Source organism: Patagioenas fasciata, chromosome 2 (genome assembly GCF_037038585.1).
Source record: "Patagioenas fasciata isolate bPatFas1 chromosome 2, bPatFas1.hap1, whole genome shotgun sequence".
NCBI lineage: Eukaryota > Metazoa > Chordata > Aves > Columbiformes > Columbidae > Patagioenas > Patagioenas fasciata.
In genome coordinates this window covers 148400400-148426688 of record NC_092521.1, presented here as the reverse complement: position 1 = coordinate 148426688, position 26289 = coordinate 148400400, and the positions used below count along the sequence as shown (strand labels likewise).

Below are 26289 nucleotides of genomic sequence, written 5' to 3'. Positions count from 1 at the left end.
CAGTCTTGTTTGCGCATTGATATTACACATATTGCCTTACATCTTGGAAAATCAGCTATTGTGCTGCCACAGTCATACTCCTCAGCCATTTATTTCCCATGGATACATAATGAAGCAGAGGGTTAGGTCCAGCGCTACATGAATAATCCCATCACTTTAGCAAGGCTGGCACAAAGAGGTGACCGTTACAGCTCCTTGTGCAAACAGACGTGTTGCGCTGCACAGCGCGAGGGCAGCTCCTCTCTTTGGAATGCAAGGGTACTTCAAAGGATCCTCTTTTAATTCACAGATGAGGCGTGACAGTAGCCTTGTTCACATCTTCATTAATCAAAATTTGCTGCTGCCCTCCCCAGGTGAGAAGACAGACGAACAGTATCATAAGCAACTGTTGCAACCTGAAGGACCTTGATTTAATGTTGGCAAAAACTTGCTGAAATTCTGGAAGCCTAATTCTAAAGCAGTGATGTGGTTGAAGCAGCCACAATGCTAGATGGGAAAAAAAAAAACACAACTGAGAAACACCCGAGAAACACCCTTTGCACTAACTTATATGGGGAATGCAGTATTACTGGGCTTGAGAGATGCTGCATGGGAACCTCAAGATCTACTTGACTCTCAGCTTTAACCTGCAGCAACAAATAAAAATGTGAACCTAACTTGTAATGATTCAAGTATCAAAGCAGCTGAAGTGCAGCAGCACACAGTTCCATATGGGATAATTTAACATGCTGCTTGGGATGCAGAGCAGATGTTTCTTCCAGCAGCCTTCATTATGGCCATATTATACCTCAGATCTCAGCAGCACCTAGAATAACACACATGGGAAAGACACAGTCATATCACTGCCTTTCTCTGGAGCTGTGAGAGTTCAGAAGCTGTGACACTGTAATGTTTGCAAAAAAATGCAATAATGCAGATCCAGCGCCACTCTAGAAAGAGAACAAAATGAAATATCAAATAGCTGCTGAAAAAGTGAATGGTAACTTTGTTGCACATCACTTGGGGACCAGTGGAGAAAAGGACATTTGACTGTACAGTTAGAGTTACTATATAGCATGCACGCACATACTCGTGCCCCTCTAGGTTTTGCTGAGGTAAATTTTAACCCTAGAATTTCTCTATTTTTGAATTGTCAAGGTGGAATACTTTATTTTTCACATTCCTTTAACATGTGGAGGTCTGCCTGTAAGATAAAATGCATAATTTAAAAAAATTTAACTTTAAGGGATGTTAGACAGTAACCCAGATTTTAAAGTAGTCTAATTTCCATGGGGAACAGTGTAACAGATACATTTTAATAAAATTGAAGTGACAGAATATTTGTCAATACTATTTTACAGTGACAAACATGCTAGGCAGTTTTAGTTTTATACAGTATTCTGTAGTAACATTTTCACTTCAGAAAAATACTTTAAAACAACCTACAGCTGGAATACAATTTTTCCAGCTGAATGCATTGTATGGCAACTGTGGGCTAAAGGAAGAACTACCCCTGAAAGGATATCACACTCACTATATTTTTCTTACACAAAACTGATTGATTTATCTGTACTTTACAAAAAGGTACAGTATTTTTTTGTCCAAATAATATTTTCAAGAATTGCCCTTGTGTGAATATTGAGTACAAAAATGCTTATGATATACATTAACAAAGTTATCTATGCCAGTTCAAAGGTCAGTATCTCAAATAAATAACAGCTGCGTCAAATCTCATACCTCAAAGGCATAGTAACCAAATCAAACCTAAGAAAAGCATCCCTGGAAGACTAGCTTTATGTAACACTTTAACTATGTTGTATACATACTATGTAGCATCCCTTTCAAATCAGTTTTTATTATCAATCTGTCACCATTTACAAGTACAACTACTCACCACAGAAGGAAAATAAATAAATAATAAATAAACAAATAAATAGATAAACAGATAAATGGAAATCTCACCATGTCCACTATGAGTTGTATGACCTCTGCCAGGGAGTCTACTATCAGGAGGAGCCTGCTCTTTCATTATGTTCCAGTTAGCATCACCTATGCTTAGTGGCTTCCATCCACAGAGGTCAGTCTCAAAATCACATATAGTGTAATTAGCTGTTAGAATAAGAACAACAGTAAGATATTGTTAAGCTGAACTAAATGCAACAGTTTAATGCCAGGCCTATGGCTATTTTGTATTTGAATGTTCTTCAAGAACGAGTCTTCAAGAAGCACCGGTATGTTTCACTGAAATCCAGATCATTCAGATTGACAAAAAGTTCCAAAAATAGCAGTAACAGATCAGGTCAGACCTTCTCAATCAAACTCGGAAGCACAAAGTAAATCATCTATGACAGAATACTCTATATTGTATTAAAGATGAGACCTGTATGTGGGCTGCTGGTAGGTTATGGAAGTAATATTTTTTTTAAAGATTAATTTTATTAGAAATTTAATTATGACTATGTGGAAAAAAACCCAAATGTATTTAGTGCTTTAAATACACTGAAAGTAAAGATAAATGAAGCTTTCACTTTGTTTTTGAAAATTAGATTTAAGTTTATAAATCATTTAGGTCTCCTAGAAACTTCTATTATGAAGTAAAATACCATTTTCTTACTTGGTATGGATTAGAACAACTTAAACTGTATAAAAATCTCACACACACTTTCATTTTTTCAGAGAAATTAATTATTTTGACGAGAAAATAGTATAATCTGAGAGTTTTCTTTCCTAGTGCGGAACAGCTTCTCAAAGAGCCACATGTAACTCTTTGAGTCACTTATTGCAAGCGTAAAAATTGCTTTTGAACTATACTTGGCACTTTCCAGACTTCATGGTACACTTATCCTACCATATCAGCCTCAGGTATGATTATACATATTACTCCAATTTTCAGAGTGTACAAAACTAAAAGTAAATGCATCTTTATTGAAGCAGCAGGGTAGTAAAGCTCCATAGTGAAGGTCTTGGTACAAAGCCATTATTTAAGCACTTAAACCCTAAGGTACAAAATAAATCACAAATATCGGTATATTTTATCTGGATTTACTATCTACATTAAAATTCAATGAAGCATGCTTTTCTGTTTAGTGCAATATTTTAGTTAAACATGAAACCTGTTTAACTTCTTTAATTACAGAATTCTCATGCTTTTGACAAGATATCTTGTTAATTAGACTTCAATTTCTAATACATTAAGGTAGAATATGCAAATTGATATCTAAGATTAAGCTGTTTCACTGTATGATAATTAATACTATGCCCAGGCATTGTGCTTTCCTTAGCTAAGCAGTCTTGAGAGAACCAGTGTGACACTAAAAAGCAAACATTCTTTGCTTAAACATTTCTTTCTTCTGTCATCCCTAAACCCCACAAAAGGTTTTCATGTAAGAAGCTGACTGCAGTGACTGCATAGTAATATCCAAAAAGATATCAATAAATGACTACACGGAGACAAAGAACTTACTGTATTGTAAACTAAGCAACCAAAAACCTGTTCCTGGAAGGAAAATGGCTGGTGAAAATTGAAATAATGGTTTAGATATGAAAGAGAAATCAAAGTGGTACTAATGATTCATATTTTACATCTCAATAAGGTACGTAGCTTAGGAATTTTTTTTAGGTTGTTTGTGGGGTTTTTTAATGGTTGTTTTTATGTAAACAAAGCTACTTAGGACCACGGGAAGAACTGGTATCACAATACGAAGAACAATGTCTTTCACGTACTGATGACACCAGATTTGTTGTCATCTAACATGGCTCAATACCAGGCTCAGGTTTTTTCACTGACTCATAGTGAAAAGCTGACTATTGAGGCTACATTTGCAAACCATATACTAAAAGAACCTGCGAAGCAGCAGGCTGTGGTTAGACAGAGCCCGTCACTACCCTTGATGCTCAACAGGAAAGAGAGAAGCCTGGTGAAATCATAATTTCTTACATTGGTAGCCACTAGTATAATTTCTTCTAATGCTATGTACTTAGAAAGAAATGTACAAACATCATCTGTTAGGTTGAACATACGAGCAGTATGAAAAAAAAAAAAAAAGACAGGCATATACAAAAAGACAATTTCAAATCAAATTATTTTGCCCAGTCATTTTTTTCAAATTTTATTGTAGTCTGAACACAATTATAAAGGTAGGAAAAACATTCATGGTGTTTGGTGGTTTGTTTTGGTGTGGTTTTTGTGGGTTTTTTGTGTGGTTGGTGGGTTGGGATTTTTTTTTTTGGGGGGGGAGGAGGGAAACAATAAAAAAAATGTTGCTCTAGTTTGCTAAATGTGATAATGTTGAACACATTTTAGATGCTGCTATTTTTCCTTTTTATATCACAACTATGCTTTTAAAATTATAAGCCCTATAAAAACATCCAATCATGCAGAGACAATGGGCCTGAGTCACTTACCAAGCCCAAGTGCTCCACCATATGTAGTTTATGGAAGTGATACTGTATTTTTAAAAGCATAAATACGTTAGAGAGCAAATAAATAGGATATAAATGTGAGTGAAACCCAGTCATTAAGACTCTCACTTAAATTTTATCGATAATTAATTCTGAAAACTTAAGGGGTGCTTGTAAATGTTTAATCAAGCTTGAAAAAAAGATCTTTGCTTTGGCTAAACTCAAATGAGACAGTTTCTCAGTGTATTTTTTCATTGCTTGAACAACAATATACTCTGAAAAATATTCCTTTCCCCCTAAACAGTGCATGATTTTTGTTATTCACAGCCCTTTTTTACATTTTTATTTGAAACTTCAGGTGATTTTAGGGAATGTTTTACTATCCATAGTTGGCAAATACTTGCCTGTATAACCTATATTTTCTGAGTCACACTGCAGTTAAGTTAAACAGAGGTAAAGTGTATTTCTGGTATCTTATGCCCTTTCCTCCTGTACCTCTTCCCATCAGAGGTTATGGTTTTGATTTCACTGGGAAGATTTCACTGGATTCAGACTGCAGAAGGATTTTTCTGCTGCAAAAGCAGTTAATTCTCATTTTTGGACATGTATCTATTTATTTAAAAAAAAAAAAAAAGAAGCAGGAAACAAAGTACATATTCCAAGAGCATTGGGAGGTTAAATGGAAATCTTTTTCTTTGACTAGCTTACTCCATCCATCCCAGCTCCTCTTGATCCTCCTGGGGGAAAAACAAAGCAGTCCTGTCAGCTAGGCTGGGTTACCAGCCAATTAACGTTGCTTCAACTTTACTAACCTGCAACTAAATCAAGCTTTTCAATCCTACTCTGGCAGCTCAATCAAAGGAACAGAACTGAGGACACACAGCTTGTCTATCCGGTTGGTGTTTCCCTGACAAACAGTATTGAATGAGGAGAGCTCCTACCCTCACTTAGGGTGGCAGCACTCAAGCTCCTATGGAATTTGTAGTATAAACTATCTGTATGACCAATAACCAAAACAGATCTGTGTGATTACTTTGTAATTAATATTTTGTCATTTCTGGCTAACATTTATTGTCATTTTGGGAAAGGGAAGGGCCACACACATACCTTCTAACTGACTATCCATGTATATGCCCTATCAGTTTATGGTTAGTTTTATTTATCTAGAATTTATTAAAGAATTAATGCAGAAAGATCACAGGTGGCCATAGGTCATCTAGCCTGAACTTCCACATATCTTAAGTCATTAGACAGATCTCTCACAACACCCTAGTCGCTCAGGTGAGTTGTCCTCATCTCTTTCTGAAACTACAGTTACCTTGCTTAGGGTCCAGAGACTGGTGCTGTTCAAAGAAACTCATGTCAACACTGGTTCTGCAGACGACATGCTTACTTTGAGTCAACTGTTCTGATGAAAGACAGGGGCAATGCTACAAGCTGGTCATAAGCAGGGAAGAAGTCTGTGAAAATAATATGGATGCAGCTTCTTTTTCTCAACATGTATGTACAAGATTGATGGACAGACACTCACAATTCCAGACAATTAATGTGTCACAGGAAACATAAATATGTAGTAAAACAAATGTTTCAGACTGAAAAATACTCCAGTCTACTCTAAATCTGAATGGTAATGAAAAGATTTGCATACGTGTTCAACTGCTATAGAAGTTTTCAAGAATTTGCAATTGTAAATTGCTATACCGTAAATGGAATGCAGTAAAATGTACAAAGATTTAAAATTATACAAGTTTCCTTCATTCTATATATTTTCTATTAATAAATTATACACATGCTATGAAAGGCTGAGAATATTTAAGCTAATAATAGAGATGCTAAATTAAAACCAGAAGAGTTAAAGACATGTGTTTTAAGGAAGTTTCTAATTAGGCTAAATGGAAGGTGACATTCTTTCAGAAACTGCTGTAGGATGATCCACTCCACAATCATTTTGAATTTACATGAATGCTGATAAGTAGGCAGTTTCCAGAAACACCACTGTATCAAAGTGTGGTATCACTTGAAAATAGGACGTGCTTTCTAGATTTCTTGCCAGGTTGCTAAGATTCCTAGCTGCTTATTCATTTGTGAAGTTTATTGTATGTATTGTGTATGTTATGTGTGAATAATGTATAGTAAGTGTAAATATAGTGCTTGAAATATTTTGCATGGCATGTAGTGCAAAACATCCTTTACAATAAGTAGGAAATAAAGAAAAGGCATCAGCATGAAAGACAGGTTTTTAATCCTTCAAACATCTAAGTACTGTATCCCACTTTCTCTGTTTTGAATATGTTAATTGGTTTTTGATCTTTTATTATTAGTCATTTTGAAATAAGAAATTTAGAAGTGATCTCAAATAAGTGGTGTCAAGACATAACGAAAATTTAGAATTTAATACTAAACCCATTAATTTTATAATTTCTTACTTCATTAGATTCATTGATTTCAGTAAAACTACTCAAATAAAGGTGGTAACTCATGTACATAAGCATTTCCTAGATAAATTCCTAATTTTTTGAGACAGATCCAAGAGTCATCTACTTAAATACGTATTCATATACAAATCGGCAGAGATCAAAAAGAAAGTTTAAAGAACATTGAAAACATATATGTATTTGTTCTCGTAATCAATTGTGTTATTGTAAGACCATTCATGCCATAATAACACCAGCAAGGAGAGATATCTCCCCTTCCCCATTACAAGGAAACAAAGAAAAACCTCAAAGAAGAGGGTAATCTTTCACATTATTAAGTATCAGCTGTCTGTCTTTGTTTTCATTCAGTCTGGAGATCTGTCAGCTCTTTCAGAGCATGACGGTACTTCATCGAAGGAGACTACTGAGGATGTGTCCAAGGATAGATGCTAAAGTATCTAAAAGAATAGAGGCTAAAATATGCTCTACTGTACGAGATAGGATTTTTTTACTGAAAATTAATGTGAATGACTGTAGTGCACTCTGAATAGTATGGAGGACAATTTCAATATCATGTGGAAAATGTACATAATTGGAGGAAAAGCACAAAGAACAGAAAGGATGATTTTTCCTTGATGTCTCTTTTCTTCAAGACTGTAGAAAGTGTCAGAATGATGAATTTTCTAAGCCAAACAAACTGCTGAAGAGATAAATTCCACCTTTAGGGTCCTCTTTCCTGAAAAGGCATGTATGAAGTATCCAGGACAATATTAGCCATTAAAATGGACCCACCTTGGAAACAGTTATTGTTATTTTAAAGATTTTTTTTTTTTTCTTTTCTTTGTTCTCAGCCAGTCAGAGCAACGCACAACTACTGTGAATTACTCATATTTTAGACAGCACTTTTTTCACACTATTTTGAGAGGATGAATATACTTTTGAACACTGCTCCAGCAAAAGTGTATGTCTTTAACCTGCAAATGTCTCAAAAGAGAGTGAAGCACAAAATCCCTATGTCTCAGGTTCAACTGAATGTGGTAGTTTCTTTAATTTAAAATACGCTAAGGGTTAGTGGAGAATCAGTGCTACATAGTAAGCCAAAGGTAACTGCAGAGGCAGTAGGACAGAGGAGTGCTAGGCAGTGCCGGGGTTCTGCACTGGCTGGACCTCTTGTCAGCGTTTGCCCAAGCACCCTAATTCTGAAGGTGCCACGAAGGACAATGTTGAGATCCCCAGACCATTCTGACTCTTCTTTCTTCTGTCCACTCTCCAGTTTTTCTGATCCATTCACATGAGCACAATGGAAGCAATATTCTCTAGATTGAGTCCCACTGTGATCTTTCTTTAAAATACTGACTATAACTAGGCTATTTGTTCATCTTTCAGTTACACAATGCCAATGTTCAGTGTCTGATGTACAGAGTTAAACATATGCAAATATCACATCACCTAATGCATTTTCTGCTAATACCTTACAGTCTAAATTAGAAAAGTGTTCAAACAAAGAATCCCAAGGCAGATTTTAATTCCTCTTGAATTTGGGAAGTAGAGGTTATAAACATTGTATGTAGGGAATACATTTAAGCAGAAATATGCAAATGTTACATTTCTGCAGACATTGAAAAAGTTACTGTGTGGATCCAAAACATATTGCTGAGGCGAGAGAGATAAATAGAAAGCAATGGGAAAAAGAAAAATACATGACAGAAAATGCTGTGACCTAACCTGTACATCATTAAATATTCTGGGGAAAATAAGCTATATAAATAGCAAGCTTTCTAGCCATTTCTTGGATAGACCTGTTTAGGTTTCACAATACTCTTCAGCACAATATCTTTCTAAAGCAATGTAATTCACTTACAGCAGGCTGCAGGACCCTCGTCGCTGCCATCAGAACAATCTGGGTGAGAGTCACAGGCTGATCCAGGCTCTGTCAACTGTCCATCAGCACAGATGAATTCTTCTGTGGAGTAAAAACCTTGTGGCTCTGATGCTGTAGTGTCCAAGAGCTGGATGTTATTCAGACAGATGAAACCTGCCCTGTTCTGGAGTGTTCCTTTAAACATAAGCTGTAGATTGTTACAGTCAAAATAATTGCATTACAGACAACAAACTGGTTTTTATTTCCATAAAACAGCAATGTCCTATGTGTAAAAAGCACTGGATACTCTTCATTACAAAACTATGTAACATTTTAAATGATAAGCTGTAATTTTATATAACTACCTCAGGTTGAATTTTTTGAAATTTTTTACTAGAATGGTTTGATGAATTCCAATAATCAAGTTAAGTAAAAGCCCATTTTAAAGAAAAAAATCCCAATATCGTAGCTATTTGGCTAAAAATTGCAATACCTCAATGCTTTAGAACAGTGACCTGAAATGTAATATCCTAAAGACTCCATCTTCTGCTCTGAAGTATCTTCATAGCATAATTTTGCAGATACCCAAGAGAAAAAATTTTGGTTACACTCACTGGTGAATAAAATGGGCTAGGGACTGTCCTCAGACACCAAATGGCAGAGCATAGCTTAACAACCGATTTATCTTTCTACATCCAGCCTGTGCAGTGGGATCGGTTCTTGCTTGCTGATAACCCTTGAATGGTTCCAGACACTGATTGGGAGATGGCCAATTTGCTTGAGTGAAAAACTTGCTAGGGACCATGTTCATGTTTTCACCATATGGGCTATCATATGCCAATCCTTGGGCATGTGCCCTGGCCTTGCTTATTTTACTATTATTTGCATAGACATAGAAATTCAGGAACATTTATCTCTCTGACAGCACTCCCTTCCAGCTGACCAGATTTGACTTAAGCTGATTTAAAGCAATTAAGCTTCTGAAGAACATCTTTTGTTCCTGACCACTGTGGAGCCCAGGTCTGCTGGGTCTCAAAGTAAGGTGATTACTCCACTCGTGCTCTCCAAGTTTCTTTCACCTGAGCTAAAGCAGCAAACAGGAGGAAGCAAGCTTGGATTAATCAGAAAGTTTAAGACTGCAACGAAAGAAAACATTGAAAGACAAGAGCAGGAGTTAGAGCCATACATCAAATATGGAGTAGTGTGTTTTGACAGGCTGGAACATGACCAGAGCATGAGTCTTAGAAAGTCTCAGTGCAAGAGGCAGGAGGCACAATGGAAGGAAATATAGACAAGAGTGTCCAACAAAACAGAAGGAAACTAGAAGAGACGTGGCTGAGGGCATAAGCAGTAGGGTCTAACACACTCCCCAAAGCCTGGGAATTTGGTTGGAGTGACAACACATGGCATCTTTCTAAGAAATAAGAATGATCTATATAATTATCTTCCACTAGAGACAATCTCTTCAAAATGACAAAAGCCTTCTAATACTGTCTCTTCTTTACCAGTTCAAAGAGCAGAACGCTATGCTGAAAACATTACATAGTCACTTAACTAAAGATAATGTCTTTCCTTTCCCAAGCACTAATAATCCTTGCTGATTTTGTACAAGAAGGCATAGTTTTGGATTTCTATATATATACTGCAGTTTCCTTTTGTTTACTTATTTTTAGATTCTATAGATAGTCTCACTACATATCTGGTTATTTCTTCACACTTTTCCTTGTGGGAAAAGCAGAGAAAGGCAACTTATAACCTGCTATCTTGCTGAAATGCATTCATTCTAATAAATGTCAGAACATCAATTCCTGAAGCAGGCTTAGTCTTCATCCTCTTGAAGAGATTACATTTTCAGCTGATTGTTGAGGCAGTAAGATATGATGGTTATTTACAGAATTAAGAAAAAAATGCAAATGTAAAATTATTAAAAATAGAAACTTGTAAATTCATTTAAGAATTAAGTAGCTGCATCTTTGTGTTCTTCTCCATGCCTGAAAATTCAAAGGGAAGATATTCTCTCACAATTACTTGTTTACATCTTTTCACTAAAATCCCACAAACATCATTCACATTATCTCACTAAATAACATTTAGTTCCAAATGAGTTGGTAACACCTAAGAGAGACTCAGGTGACTAACTAATATATGGTGAGATTTCTATCCATTTTCTTGCATGTTATTAAAGACCACCAGCTTCAACACATGATGTTTGTGTAGATGTTTTGTTGAGCTATAACTAGACTTTTACTTGCACTGAAGCAATGAACAGCAAGACCTTCAGAAACATATAATTTTAACAATTTTTTAAGTTTCTTAGGAACTTTATAAACAATAAGGTAAAGCATCTTCAAAAATTGAGCATGTGCATTTTTCATTCATACCTTCAGTTTTTCTAGTTCTGTTGGTAGCTGTATATCTACTTGGACCCATTCCTTCTTAGTCATGATGTTGGTTTCCCACAAGACACGTTCCTCCTGTAAAACATAGAATACGATGTTATAAAGCTGATTTTTGTATCTCTATAAATTATCAAGGCCATTTTTTGTTCTCAATATTTTAGTATCCTAGCTAAAGAACCACTGTGTACAAAGCTTTTCTATGTGAGGAGATAGAGATTCACATATTTGTTTGCAATCTTTGCACTGAAATCTATGGGAGAGAGGGGAAACAAGACATGTTTTTTGTGATTAAACAGGCTAATAATATAATTATTAGGGGTCAGCTTTGTAGAACTAAAGTGAACTAATATGTAAATTAAACCATGTTATTTCTGAATTTAACAATATGTTTCCATGATGGTCTCTACATTAGTTTCTTTTTAATAACTGCTCATATTATATTGTGTTATGATTAAATTTCATTTTTTTAGAACTGAATTTGGGGTCTGTCAAAATTACCCAATAAACTGTGTTAAAACTTTTTTTTTTAATCTGCAAGACAAGCAGATGTAGTAGTACCCAACAAGTTCTAGTTATGTTCTGAGTTACCCCAATCTCCATTCTCACTCCACCTCCTAAGGCTAACAGCAAGAGTTCAAAATATGCAAGTCTCCCTTTATGCAAACACTCCAAGCCCTTTTGATTCAACAATCTGACAAAATCAGATAATGTTCATTCTGTTTCTGGTCATGATCCTAACTGGAACATGCTGAGGCCAGCATAAAGAAATGTAGAAATGTGAACTTCATATCCTAAATAAAATCTTTTCAAGAATCATCTCGAAAATAAGGTAAAACCAGGAAGACAGAAAAAAATGCAAAAAAAGTTAGCACAGGCTATACATACAAACAGACTTACCATTACAAGAACCAATAGTGAGATTCTTTTTAGGATACTGTGCAAAGTACTAGTCATACCTTTTCCACAAAGGATATTACAGAATTAGAGGTAGTTCAGAAAAAGATGCATATCAGGATAAGAGAAATGGAAAGTCTTTTCTGTGGAGAGAAATCAAAAGGATGAAAACAGTTTATCTTACAGGAGATGTAAGGTATGGGGGGATGTGATAGGTATGTGAAATATTATCATTGCTATGAAAAAAGGACGGTTATCTTTTTTCTTGTCTTGCGATATAAAGAAGAGGAGGAAGATGTTGTCTACTGCTTGATAGACAAAAAGTTCTGAGCCAGCAGAACAACACTGATATGATTTGTGACAAGTAACCAATTACTTAAGCTCTTTTGCTATCAAGGCTTCAGCTGTTACAATACATTAACAGAGCTGGAAGACTAAATTTCTATTGAACGTATATACGAAGATCAGTTTTGGAAAACTGCAAGATACAGCCAAGCCCTAATTCCAAACACTAGATAACAAAAAAGATCAAATTTGGATAAACCACATGACATATTTAATTGGAGAAATAAGAGCCAGCTGTGAGTTTCCACATCAGTAAAGTATGTAAGTATTTGTCAACTTGATCATGTGATAGATATTCAGTGAAAGTCTTTCAATGTTGAGGACACTTCATTTTGCATAAACTGGCTTAATTTTGCTAAATTATTCACCTTCCAAAGAAAATCTATGAATGTTATTACCCACCATTTCCACATCTAAGACAAAGAAAAGGATAATCTACTAAAAACCTTACTGCATGGCAGGTTAAAATCATAGCCTGTGGTTAAGTGTCTGCTTTTAGAAATATTTTAATTAAAGTATTTCCCCACACATGTACATATGAATGCTCCAAATATAATTGTATACCTTTTTGAAACACTCTATATTTGCTGTTTATATGATTGAATGTATCTGGATACTATAATTTTGTTCATATTTAATTAACAGCTTAGATACCCATCCCCATGACCATCTTTCTCACAGATTTATTTTAATAAAAGAAGCTTGTGGCAGTAAACTTGAGTTTTCTGTGCACATGTCATTATCCAGACTTTTTAGGGCTGTTTTTACACTGAGAGGTGTAAATCAACACAGATGCAACAAGTTTTTAGTATTGATCCTGTTTGTCAGATTCTTCCATCTCTTTGGTACAAATGTGTTAACCCTCTCACACACTCCTTGAATCTCTGGTCTTCTTTTAAAATGTTGAATGTATTGCCTTTCCAGTACTTTCCCTCTAGATTTAATTGATGGTGCAGGAGAATGGTTGCTCAAAATACCTTCACTCTGTTCCCTTTAATGTGGTATATTACTACCTAGAAACAATTTTTGTAAAGCTGAAGTAGACAAGAGTTGTTTCTTTTTCCAGCAGTGTTTTGCTACTCAGATCTGAAGGATGGAATAGGCAATCATGACTTATTTTTGTCAACTCCAGTTATAAAACTCAATCTTTTTTTTGTTTTATTTTTGGCATTACTCTACAGTTACATTCACTGCTGTGCAACTGCACTCATAATTTTCTTCCTGCTTCTCTCATTTCAGAGATGATTAATGGATCACCTTTAACTTCTGCTGAGGAGTGTACATGCATAGTTTTTGCAAGTGTTGCTGAAAACTTACAGAAATTTTGTGCTTTCGGGTATAAAAATGCTTGCATCTATAGACATCAGTTGAAATTATCTTTTATAGTTTAATTTCCATCTGTTTTGTAAGCCATACAAGACATAAAGATTTAGAAGATAAAAGGATGAGTAAGAACCCGTTACTTAATGGGAGGAATGAGCAAGTAGTGAATAGTGAAAGACTGACTGAAGACAACATTATGTTCCTTGGTTCCAGTTCTCACAGAAAAGTTTATAATTTATCAGACAGTTAATATTGTTAATATTTTCTGTTAATAAGACAGTTAACGGCAAATGTGAATGCAAACATGGACAGGAATAATGTTACAAATATATGTAAGGCAGAAGTACTGACACTGGAAGAAAACCAGGAAGATTTAAGGACAGGTTACATAAGAGAAGAGATATTTTATCATCAACAACTAACTTGAAGAACCTGAGGAGAATGTGTAGAGAATTGGGATAACAAACTACATATATCACAATTCAGGGAAAAATATAAACTATGCAATTACAGCTAATCAGCTGAAAGTTGACAGCTCATAAGACACTGGAACAAATTGCTAAGAATAATCTAAGCAGCTAGAGAATTAGGACATGAGAAACTTACATTAGCTACTTCTGATGAAAAGCAAGTCATGTTTAGCCAGTGTATTTTTTCATGGTAAACAAACTTGAAAAAGTAGAAACTACATTACTTATTAAGGTTTGAACATAATGACGTAGTGTATTCTTCAAGCAAATGGAGGAGATTTCATGCAAATATAATCATTGTAAAATGAGAGTACAAGGAGTGTGACCTTATTTAAAAGAAGATGTGTCAATAGTTTTTTACCAAACTAAAATAAAATTATAATAGGGCTCTGCATAGGTCTGTTCCAGGACACAACATAATTATTGTGCTGACTAACTCTTTGGATAGTGGAATGAAAAATAATTTTTTTTAAAAAATGTGAATAATACTAAATTGGGGGGAATTACAAAAACTCTGAAGGACATCATTAGAATTTAAAATCACCTCAGTATACCAAAAAAAAAAAAAATAACACAAAGTTCAAAGACATATGAATCACAGTTAGGAAAGAAAAATCAAATTATCAAATGCAGTAATATTGAATGAAGAGTGACTTTGCTCAGCCATCAATAAAACAGGAAAGGTTCTGAAGATTGTTGTGGACTGCAGGACAACAAATGTTACTGTTGACAAAAAGAGTACATTTTTCCCTATTCTTCTTCATACTCAAGTGAAATTTAAATTCCATTTCTTCCAACTGATGTCATAATGTCTATATTAGAAAATATGTCCACTCATCTCTGACCTCTCTGTTTAAAGCGTAAGGAAGACTAGAGATATATCTGCAACTTCCATGGTGCTTGTCTTCTAAGACCTGTTCTGAGAACTGTACATGAAATACAATCCACTCTCTGTATCAGGCTTGTCAGTACTGGGAAACAGCAGGAATTATTCAGACATAAGAGGTTCTGACCATTAAAAACGGTAAAAGGGGTGGAGGGAAACTGCATGGTACCAGACCATGCAATTGAGCAGTTATTTTGAATAATAGCCTCTGGGAGATCAGGTCTGTTTTTCTTCTAGGGTCAGAGCCACTACTTGGGTCTCACTTCTGTTTCTCAGCATATGGTTAGTTTTGAAGATTCATTTGTTTTTCATAAGCAACCTAATGATTAAGAAGCAAAATGAGTAAAAGCTACCCCCTCAACTTAATTTTAGTTTGGAAAGTCTTAAATATGATTCTGTAGGATTTTTGTTTTGAAGTTACCAGCAGAAGCTTATGTTTCTGAAGGTTTTTCTGGCCAATTTTGCAGTATGATTAATTCATAGTAACTTTAAACAAGTGTACATGCAAAAAAACCACTTCTGACTGAAGGAAAAAAATCATCAAAACAGCTAAGACAAGCTGTGGAAACAGAATAGACTGAACTGATGTAATAACTACCAAAAATGTTATTCTAATGCGTATGTAAGGAACTGAGAATCAATTAATTGAATTTAGGTTCTCATTTCTATGTGAGTTCAAATGCCAGTTTTCTCATGTTTTTGACTCAGATTATTTGATCTGTTTTTAGGGAAACAAAATTCTTAAATTGGATCCATTGATACTATGTAGGTGAACCATTGAAAATAGTATTCTTATAATAAAAAATGAGCAAGACCTGTTTTCATGAATACTTGCAGACATAGTAGGAAAGAAACAAGATGTTTCCATTGTCTGCTCCTATACTTAGACCCCTTGATAGTGTTACACTTCAGGTTTTTTTAAGCACCTTATCTTTGCGAATGAAGTGGATTTCTCTTTTTAAATACTTGTATTGCTGGGCGAAAATAATTCAAGTCCAGCATCAAGATATGAGAACCATTACCTTAATGGGACAAGCTGTATTGCTCGTTTTTCATTAAGTAGCAGTACAATGGCATCAATATTAAATTATTAAACACGTCTTTCGAAAGGGAACATTCTAATAGCAGAAAGCCCCCACAAAGCAAGAGAGGTAAGAAACATGGAAATAGTTATAATTGCTCAACTGGCATTTGTGTTTTGGTTTGACATGGCTATTTTACCTACTAATAGAAAGTTGAGGAATAGAAAAATTATTCTCTAAAACACAGGGAAAGCGAATTATAGAATCATAGATTCATTTAGGCAGGAGAAGACCTTTAAAATCAGGGAGTTCAAATGTTAACGTAGCACTGTCAAGTCTACCACTAAACCACATCCCTAAGCACCACATCTACACATCTTTTAAACACCTCCAGAGGTGGTGACTCCAGCACTTCTTTGGGCAGCCTGTTGCAATGCCTCACAACCTTTCCATGAAGAAATTTTTCCTACTATCCAACTTAGACTTCCCCTGGTGCAACTTCAGGCCATTTCTTCTTGTCCTCTCACTCACTACTTGGGAGAACAGACCAACAATCTCCTTTCAGGTAGTTGTAGACAGCAGTAAGGTCTCCCCTCAGCCTCCTTTCCTCCAGGTTAAACAACCCCAGTTCCCTCAGCCAATCCTCACAAGGCTTGTGTTCCACCCCCCTCATCAGCTTCGTCACCGTTCTCTGAACTCTCTCCAGCACTTCAACGTCTTTCTCGTAATGAGTGGCGCAACACTGAACATAGGATTCAAGGTCCAGCTTCACTAGCACCAAGTACGATAACTTCCCTCATCCTGCTGGCCACACTATTTCTGATACAAGCCAGGATGCTGTTGGCCTTTTTGACCACCTGGATGCACTGCTGGCTCATGTGCAGCTGGCTGTTGACCAACACTGCCAGATTATTTTTCACCAGGTAGCTTTCCAGAAACTCTTCTCTGAGGCTGTAGCGTTGCACAGGGTTGTTGTGATCTAAATGCAGGACCTATCACAAACCATCATTAAGCTCTAGAAAATCAAAACACTCCATAACACACAGGGCTACCCCCAATTCCTCTCCTACCTTGCCTATGATTTCTAGCCATCCATTGCAGTGATCCAGTTGTGTGAGACAGGTGGCTAAACAGAGCTTTCCAGACATTCTAAGCCAGCAATTTTCCTTTTTTTCTGTATCACCAGAGAGAAAAGCATAGTTTAAGCCTTCCTGTCACTTATTTTCCCATTTCAAGAATGGGAGGGAGGCTAGAGAAGCTGCTACTATGGATTTTTCTCTTGGAATTCCCAAGTGGTTTAATTCTGTAACAGCTACAGTTTGTTCTTAAAGACTTATTGCATAACATCCACCCATCAAATTAGTTTATAGCTAAGATGGCCAATACCCAGGTTTTATGATTAGCTGAAAGGCCAATATCCAGGTTTACAATTGCATAGGTCAGTGAAACGATACAAAGTTACTGTATTACACAAGCTGTCTTAGGGGTTAGGTATGTGCTAGCAGTCATATTTCATCTCGTTTTGGCTGGTAACACCTGGGCTGCCATATCTTTACCCTTTCAAAATGAATGCATATTTTTTCTTACCTGATTAGTAAACAGCACCACCTTGAGAACGCTGCTATCTGCCATGGAGTAATGAAACTGAAAATGGCAATTCTTGCTGGAACAATGACACATGGAGCTGTTAAGATAAGCGCTTTTGTATAATGCATTGTCATTAGCTTCTAACCACTCAAAATGGCCTGGGAAAAACAAACATAAAGTGCATTTTTTAACAAAACATATATTTTCTCGGTGTTTGAAAATAAGGATTGTTTTCCTGTATATTAAACCATAGACCAAACCAAACAATGGAATATGATTTTCATGCTGGTTATGATACTTTCATGTCACCTAAGTGTTTTTGATTAAAAAGATAGTTATGTATCTTCATTTAACTCACAGATAATCCCAGCAGCCAAGAATTACATCATTTGACAGTATCTTGAAGTTATCTTTGCACCTTAAAGCTGTAAGCAGTCCCGCATTCAGGTCAGCCTCCTTATATTTACAACCATTGAAGACTTAATTGCAAATATATTTGGAAACTGGATTTTATTCTTCCACTATGGTTTACAGGGAATACATTTTTATAGTAATACTTCTGAAGACTAAAAAAAAAAAAAAAAAAAGGGTGGGGGGAAGTATTCCGCCTTACTGCTACAGGAGATAGTAGCATCTCCACCATGTAATCAAGGTTTTTACTTCTCAGCCAGAATTTCTGCAACAAAATGTTGGAAACATATTGTCTTCCCATCTGAAGCAGAAAAGCAATTTGTGCTCTTCTTGACCTACTGCCCCTTGCAAAGCATTCCTATAGAGATCTATAAGAGTACTCCATCTCCTCAACAGTGTCTTTTATTTGTCGGAAATAAAAAGGCTAAATACTTTTTATCAAATATATCAGGTCTTCTCCTTGCCACAGAATATTTTTCTGCCTTCTGAAGCACCTATTAAAGTAATAAACAGGGACTGACTAAAGGTCTTAAGTCCACTTTTCTGTGTTCATGCCTCTAAATACAACTAATCTCACCTGCAGATGTAACACAGTTTACTTCAAGCTGAAGGGAGAAAGTGTCATTTCACAAGGAAAGTGTCTAATTTTTATAAGAGACCACATTCTTTTCCTTTTGTTGCTATTTTACTCTTTGTGTTTACACTGAAATACATGGCTGCAATTTCATTGGAATTAGGTTTGCAATTTCATATTACAGCAGCTAACCTTGATATAAGGAAATATTACAGGTTTAACCCAGCATTATGTTTGCAAAGGTCAACAAATCATCTATACTTCTATTTCTACTGTTTTCTGCATCAGAGAAATATTCACCAACATTAGATTTGACACTATCAGTTCTTTGTCTACCTTCAGAATTCTCCAATGTCATTATAAAACCAAACAATTTTATTTTCTGAGCCTAATGATAATTAAAATTATTTGTTCTCTTTCAATTTAAGTTCCTGATTTTTTAAAAACAGACCAAAGTGAAGCTAGCAAGATTTTTAGATATGAAAGAAAGTGAACAGCAGTAGAGAAACCGAAGTTCTATGAAACATCCACAATGATCATGTGTCCACAAGGGATACTGACTGTTCTTTAGGACATGCATTTTACACAAGTATTGTGAATGCTTCTGAAACAAATTGAAGCCTACTTTCAGAAATAAAGACTCCAGGAACTCCTGTCCTGGAAATACAGGTTTTCTATTATTATTTTTTTCCCTCTTTTCTATAGCCTGTAAAAGTAGAACTAACAGTTTAACTGGACAGGCAATAAATTATATTAAAGTACTTATTTGTTTCCCCTTTTCCAAGGAATATTTTTTTTTAATTACCTTTAGCCAACAGTTATTGAGTAGCTTTCTAAATATTAACGGTATTAGGAAGGTTTTTCTTTCATTTCTTACAAACTTTGCTCTTCTCTAAGGTCTGAACTTCCCTTAGTGCAATACACTGCATAGCATATTACTGTGTCTATACTCTGATCTTCTTTATATCTTCTTCTCTTGAATTTTCATGCCTTTCTGTTTCTGAAGTGCCAAACTTCACCATGTTTTTAGAAGTAGAATAGGAATCCTAGAAAAACTACTTCGTTCCTGCCAATGTGGTAGTAGGGCTATTGAGTCATGGAGATGTGTGTGTTTCTGGTGAGAGATGTTGGGATCCTTGCCAGGATAAAGAATGTAGCCTTTAATATCTTTCCATAAAGCCTTTTATTTTCTCCACATGGTTGCTTAATCAGGTGCTAAATAGACAGTCTTGTTTCTTTCAGCTCTGAAGGAAAATTTCATCTGCAATAAGCAAAATCTTGGAGTTTTGTGGAAAGGTCAGCTCCTGACTGCAATGGAGCCCAACTAGAAGCAGAGCTTACAACTTACTGTTGAGGTGGCCCAGTGCCTTCTTAGAAATGAGATGGGTCAGTGAACCTGCCTGTATCCTGCTACACTAAAAACTCAAAGTCTATAAATCTTTAGCTGCTTGGCTCCATCTTAACTATTTTCTGACTCAATTATTTTGTCACTCCTGCTTTAATCCCAGTTTTGTTTTTGTTTGTCTGTTGGGGGCGGGGGAGAGAGGTTGTTTGTTTTTGTTGTTGTTTCACAAACTGCAAATACTTTGAATCTATGCTACCGATTTTAGAGTAACAACTGAGCCTTCAGTTAGAACTGAACCACAGGGTGGGACCTCTCCTTTCCTGGTAAGTTCTCTTCCCCAGCAGAGAACTGTTCAGTCTCTAAAACAGTCCCCTGCAACCTTCTCACTCAACCATTTTAAAGAAAGAAGACATTGAATCTGAAATGCTATTGTTTCTACTCTGCAAAGGTGAATTTTCATGAACTCGTAAGTCATGGATGAAATCTTGAAGAAAAAGAAACAAAAGAGTAATGAAATAGCATCACATAATCTAATGGTTTGACTGTTTTTTCCATGTTTAAACTTGGAGACTTTTTAAATCTGAAATGTAGGGTTAAAAGCCATAGCACTTCCTTTCATTTCTTCTTCCATTTCATAATCTTGATTTTTATCATGCAGATAATTAGTTTCATTAATTTCTTATTAGAGTGTTACACCAGATGTAGGAAACTAGATTAACCCAATGCAAGAAGAATGAACTATGGAAACCACATAGCATGCTGGAAATATAAATAAAGAAAACAAAACCAAAGTATTTTATGAACGGTATTGTAGATGAATACAAAACCTTTCTAAGAACTTTTGACACTGAATAAATTAAAAGTTATATAGAAAAACTTATTATACAACACTGGAGAAAAGAAGCAATGAAAGAACAAAGAAAAATGTCTGTCAAGGACATAAAGTATTTTATTACATTTAAGAATACCAAGAAAGGAGGATTATTCAAAGCCTATAAGCAATCCTTTCTTTATAAATATAGTTGTCTAAGACCTCTGCTTTATTATTTAGTTTCTTACCTCTCTTCTATTTATAGTAGTGAAAGCTTTGATCAAAATCAGAAACCAAAGCTTAGTCAAGCTCTATTTGCATTGCAAGTTTGAGCCCTCAAACATGACATTTCTGCAGTTTGCATAACGTTCCTTTAGTTTTCAGAATTTTACTTAGTATTCAACTCTTCATTTATTCCTCAACAAATCTCCCTTAATAGAAATACTGAATGTATTGAGAGATGAGCAATCATAGTTCAGATTTTTCAATACTTTCCAATGTAAACGGTGAATTAAATTCTGTGTGTTTTGACACTGATTTCTTCTCAAATTTCTTTTTTCTTTTATGATGTCGAAGTACAGGGAATGTCCACAAGCAGCTGCTGTTTGTGCCATATGTTCAGCCTGCTCACCTATCTGTGCATATTTATACAAGAATGCACAAGCACCTATACAACATGTATTTCAAAATTAGGTCTTTTTCAATAGACATTGCTTGTGACCTGGTCCTGTAAAAGCCACTTACAGAATTTCAGTATATTTTCTGTTAAGACAATGTTGCCATACCTAGAAATTCATACCCATTACTAGCCCTTGAGGTATCATGTTAAGGTAAGGCACTGGTACTTTTAATGGAGGTGTTTAAAATAAAATCAACTGGAAAGTGTCATTTTTGTTAGATATCCCAATGGAAACTGAAAGGTACGATGACTTTTTTTTTTTCTTTAAGATGATTAAAAAAAAAATCTACTTTACTAGTCTATATGTTCTCTGTTTTACATAGATGTTAACATCCGAAAATTCATCTTAATAGAGTGTATACACTCTAGCACTTTTATTTGCTATTCCATTACAATTTGACTTACAGTTACTGAGCATGTTGAAATATATGCTTAAATTTAATTTAAAAATCTTTCTAAAGTGAAAAAAATATCTGAGCATTCACACTGCTACTACCAATGAGATGTGCTCCATTTCTGTGGGCTCAGAGTTCAAGCAGTAATCTCAACATTATCAGTTGTTCAAATGTACATCACAAATTATACTATTTACAACTAGTGCTACTTAACCCCTTTGAAGACAGTCTCTGTAGACAATCCAAAAGCTTAGCTGGCAAGGTGATTCCATTTCACATTATAACACTTAGACATTTATATCCATTAAGCTTTCAAAAACGCATCCCATAAATCCATAGGCAAGCAGTACACAGTGACTTCAAAAACAAGTACTGTTATTTACTTCTGAAAATTGCAACTGGATTAATTATGATTATTTTTAAGAGTAATAAATTATTTTGTATAATATTTTTTTCTCTACAGGTCCCCTAATTAAAGGTATAAAATGAAATTCCTGACTGTATGCTCAAACACAGTAGTACTACACAAGTGAAACTGTCAAGTGTCAAAGCCAAAACGAAACAGAAAAAACACACCCAGGTTGTGTGTGGTTTAGGTAGATTTAATTTCACTAAATTCTTGCACAGACTTCATACAAAGAATTAACTTACATTAAAATCTCCCATGTTTTGCCAGCACATGTTCACAGTGCCCTTATTAAATAGTCAAAGCAAAAACTAATTTAAGTACAAAATACATACAATTACTTTTCACATTCTTGTTCTGTTTCTACATTGGGTCACTGCCTTGTCCTAAAAGCACCACATTCTTAATGACAGCTAGTAATTGTGCATTAACTTATATTTCCCACCTTCAGTATTGTTACTCCAATCTTTCGAGAAGGAACAGGAGGCAATCTTGTGCCTGGCTTGCAGTCGTGCCCACATAGCAGGTTCAGCCGCCTGATCTAAACGCCACGCGCACATGTCAAGTTCAAAACCAGAAGTCTGCAGCGCTAAAAGACAAACAATCACTTGACTTCTTAAGGACTCATTATTTATGAGACTACTTCTCATGAGAAACGTGCTTATTAAATGACTTGACTACTCTTCTGCCTCTGGTTACTCCAAAAGCATTGTGTATTATTGAGTGCTGTCTAGTATTTTGGGCTGCTGTCTTTAATAATACCATTTTAAAAAATCATTCCTTAAAGAGGGATGCTTCTTTCAGAGCAATAGACTGCTATTTATGTTAGCTAGACTTTGCAACCTCTGTGAATTAACTTCTTCAGAAAGAGTTGCCAGGAATTACAAAAAAAGACATGTCGTAACAAAAAATACTTTTCTTGATGATAGCTACAGAACAGTCACTTCTAACTAAGAGGTTAAACTCAGCAGCATCTCCATAATGTTTGCAACAGAATGCTTCTTTTTATAACCAAAAAGTTTCTGAATATATCACCATATATTTTCAAGAACTTTTTAAGGGCAAATCATGCCTGGCTAATCTCATGGCCTCTACAATGAAGTGACTGCATGAATGGACAAGGGAAAACCTATGGATGTCATCTACCTGGACTTCTACATGACCTTTGGTACAGTCCCCCACAACATTCTTACATCTAAATTGGAGTGACATGGGTTTGATGGATGGACTGGGAAATGGAAAAGGAATTGGCTGTATGGCCATGTCCAAAGAGTTGCAGTCAATCGCTCAATGTCCATTTAGAAAGCAGTAGCAAGTGGTATCCTGCAAGTGTCCATATGAGGACCAACACGATTAAGTACCTTCAGTATGACATAGATCGTAGGATTGTGTGCACCCTCATCAAGCTTGTGGATAACACCAAGCTGAGTGATGCAGCTGACTCATTTGAGGGAAGGGTTGTAATGCAGAAGGACCTTAACAAGCTTGAGGAGTGACCCAATGAAGCTCAACAAGGCCAAATTAAAGATGTGGCGCCTAGTTCAGGGCAATCACCGCTATCAGTACAGACTGGGGGATTATACAATCAAGAACAGCCTTGCAGAGAACTTGAGTGATACTGGTGGATGAAAACTTGGACATGAGCTGGCAACGTGCACTTGCAGCCCAGAAATCAAATCATATCCTGGGCTGCACAAAAATCATTGTCAGCAGGTCCAAGGAGGTGATTCTTCCCTTCTGCTTTGCTCTCAGGAAACCCCATCTAGGGTATTGCATCCATCTCTGTGGTGTCTGGCTTAAGCAAGACATGAACCCGTTTGAGTGGGTCCAGAAGAGGACCACAAAAGTGTTCAGAGGGCTGGAATACCTCTACTATGAAAAAAGACTGAAAGAGTTGGCGTTGTTCAGCACAGAGAATAGAAGGCTCTGGAAAGAACTTATTGTGGTCTTTCAGTACTTGAAGGAGGCCTATAAGAAAGATGGAGTGTGACCATTTACCAAGGACTGTAGTGATAGGACAAGAGGCAATTGTTTTAAACAGAAAGATACTAGATTTAGATTGGATATAAGGAAGAAATATTTTATTATGATAGTGATGAGACACTGGAACAGGTTGCCCAAAGAAGCTGTGCATGCCCCACCATTGGAAGTGTTCAAGGCCAGGTTGGATGGGGCTTTGAGCAACCTATCCAGTGCAAGGCATCCCTGCCCATCTCAGGGGGGCTGGACTGGATGATCTTCTGGACTGAAAGGTCCTTCCCAACCCATACCATTCTGTGATTCCATAGTCTGTGAAATTCAAGATGCCAGACTATTGCTGCAACATTTTTTGTAATTAATCATTGCTACAGGAGGAGAATAATGATTTTAAGCAGGATTGTACTGATCATAGAAGTTCTATTTCTTAATGTTATTGCAAAGGAAAGACAACCTTTTGGTTAAGACACACTTTTAAATACAGGTCAGCATATCTCAGAGAAAACATGGAAATTCCTGACAGTACAGAGAAAATAATTTTATGGCAGCAGACATAGACATTACTGTCTACTGCATCTTAGAGTTATTGTGTTATTTAGTACTGACATCTCAGTGATACATCCTGTCCAGCTGATGCTACAAACTTCTCATTTCTTCCTTGTTGAAGTGTTGCATGAACATCTACACTTTTTTCAAACTGTGTGTATTTAGTTAGAAGAACTTGTGGAAAACTTGTTTCCCATGGAAAATTCAAAATTCTAGAATGGTCTAGAAAGGATGGATTTTGTAAAATTTCAATATTTGAAAAAAGTTTCAAACTCAAAAGGAATTAGACTCTTCTTTTAACACTTTTTAGTTATTGAAACAAAACATTGTAACCAATTCTGCATTTTTTTTAGATGTAGTTGTAAATATTTCTGAGGTGGGTTGGCTGTGTGTTTTAGCAATAACCTCAGTCTCTTGGGACAAAAATACTCATTTCCTGGCTCTTAATTCTGCAGCATGTCAGACAACAGTAAGACCAGTATTTTGGATTTTCTGACTCCCATTCCTGTAGTAGCTCATTTGAAACACCCTGCATCTCATTCTGCACCTGTGATATGAAATGTTACATCTTTGCATGATTAGAATTCACTAAGGAACTAAGTTTGAGATGTTTCCAGTTGAAGTATTTTTATTGGATTTTTGTCAAATTTCTGCATTGTAAGTTTATGAATATATATAATTATTTCAGTTTTCCAGGGCGGGGAAAGACAAACAAAAACACACCCACAAAAAAAAAAAAAAAAAAAAAAAAAAAAAAAAAAAAAAACAAAACCACACACAACAAATAAAAGGGATTTCTGCAGGCATTTACACACTTGGATAAGAGTATGAAGCCTTTGTACAGGAGATCTGCTAAAGGTGTAATTAAAAGGAGATATTGTATTACATATGTTTTCAGGCATAACACTAATATTTTCTATTTGACAGCTAAAATATTTTTTTCTGCAGTACATATGTAATTGTATAATAAAAAGCTGTGGTGTGCTTGGGTGATAACTGAAACAATGTGGTAGCTGTTGGGAAAACTACAAACTGTATCTTAAATTGTTATAATGAAGACAGAGCCTTGTTTGATTATATTTTTTTAAATTCAGGAAGATTACTACCTAGCAGAACTGAATAAGAGATAGAAGGTGGGCAGTTTGGAAGACAAGAGAGAGAGAGAAGGTAAGAAACAACTTAAAACTTAATGAAATTACATATGTATTTAGCCATCAGAGGTTCTATCAAGAAACTCCTGGAAGCACAAATATTTAATCTATTTTACTCATGACGCTAAAACCATGGTCATACAAATGAGTACAAATGCACATGTCATTTCTTATGTGTGTTTACACTGGTATTGAAAATCATGAAGGGTACATTACAAATGCAAATTTTGTCTACAAATTTCATGTAATTAAGGTGATCTTGATTGAAAGTCTTTTTATCCAGACATTCCAGAAGGACTAAAGAAAAAACTATTTCAAATTCAAGAAAACACTAATGTAACCTTTTGTTCCAGTTATTTGAAAATACTCAGTGGTAAAATTCCTCTTCCAGGGAGAAAATTAAGATCTTTTGG

General features: G+C 35.6%; 1 protein-coding gene across 1 annotated transcript in view; it reads right to left on the bottom strand.

Annotated features, from left to right (window-relative positions):
• The window catches only part of MALRD1 (MAM and LDL receptor class A domain containing 1), a 296432-nt gene that overhangs the window by 207551 nt on the left and 62592 nt on the right, over window positions 1-26289 (bottom strand). The window contains exons 7-11 of the mRNA XM_071805517.1: window positions 22648-22791; window positions 17582-17739; window positions 11037-11129; window positions 8656-8863; window positions 1942-2088 (exon numbers count right to left, since the gene is read on the bottom strand). Coding sequence (XP_071661618.1) covers window positions 1942-2088; window positions 8656-8863; window positions 11037-11129; window positions 17582-17739; window positions 22648-22791 — 750 coding nt within the window. The remainder of the gene's footprint in view (window positions 1-1941; window positions 2089-8655; window positions 8864-11036; window positions 11130-17581; window positions 17740-22647; window positions 22792-26289) is intronic.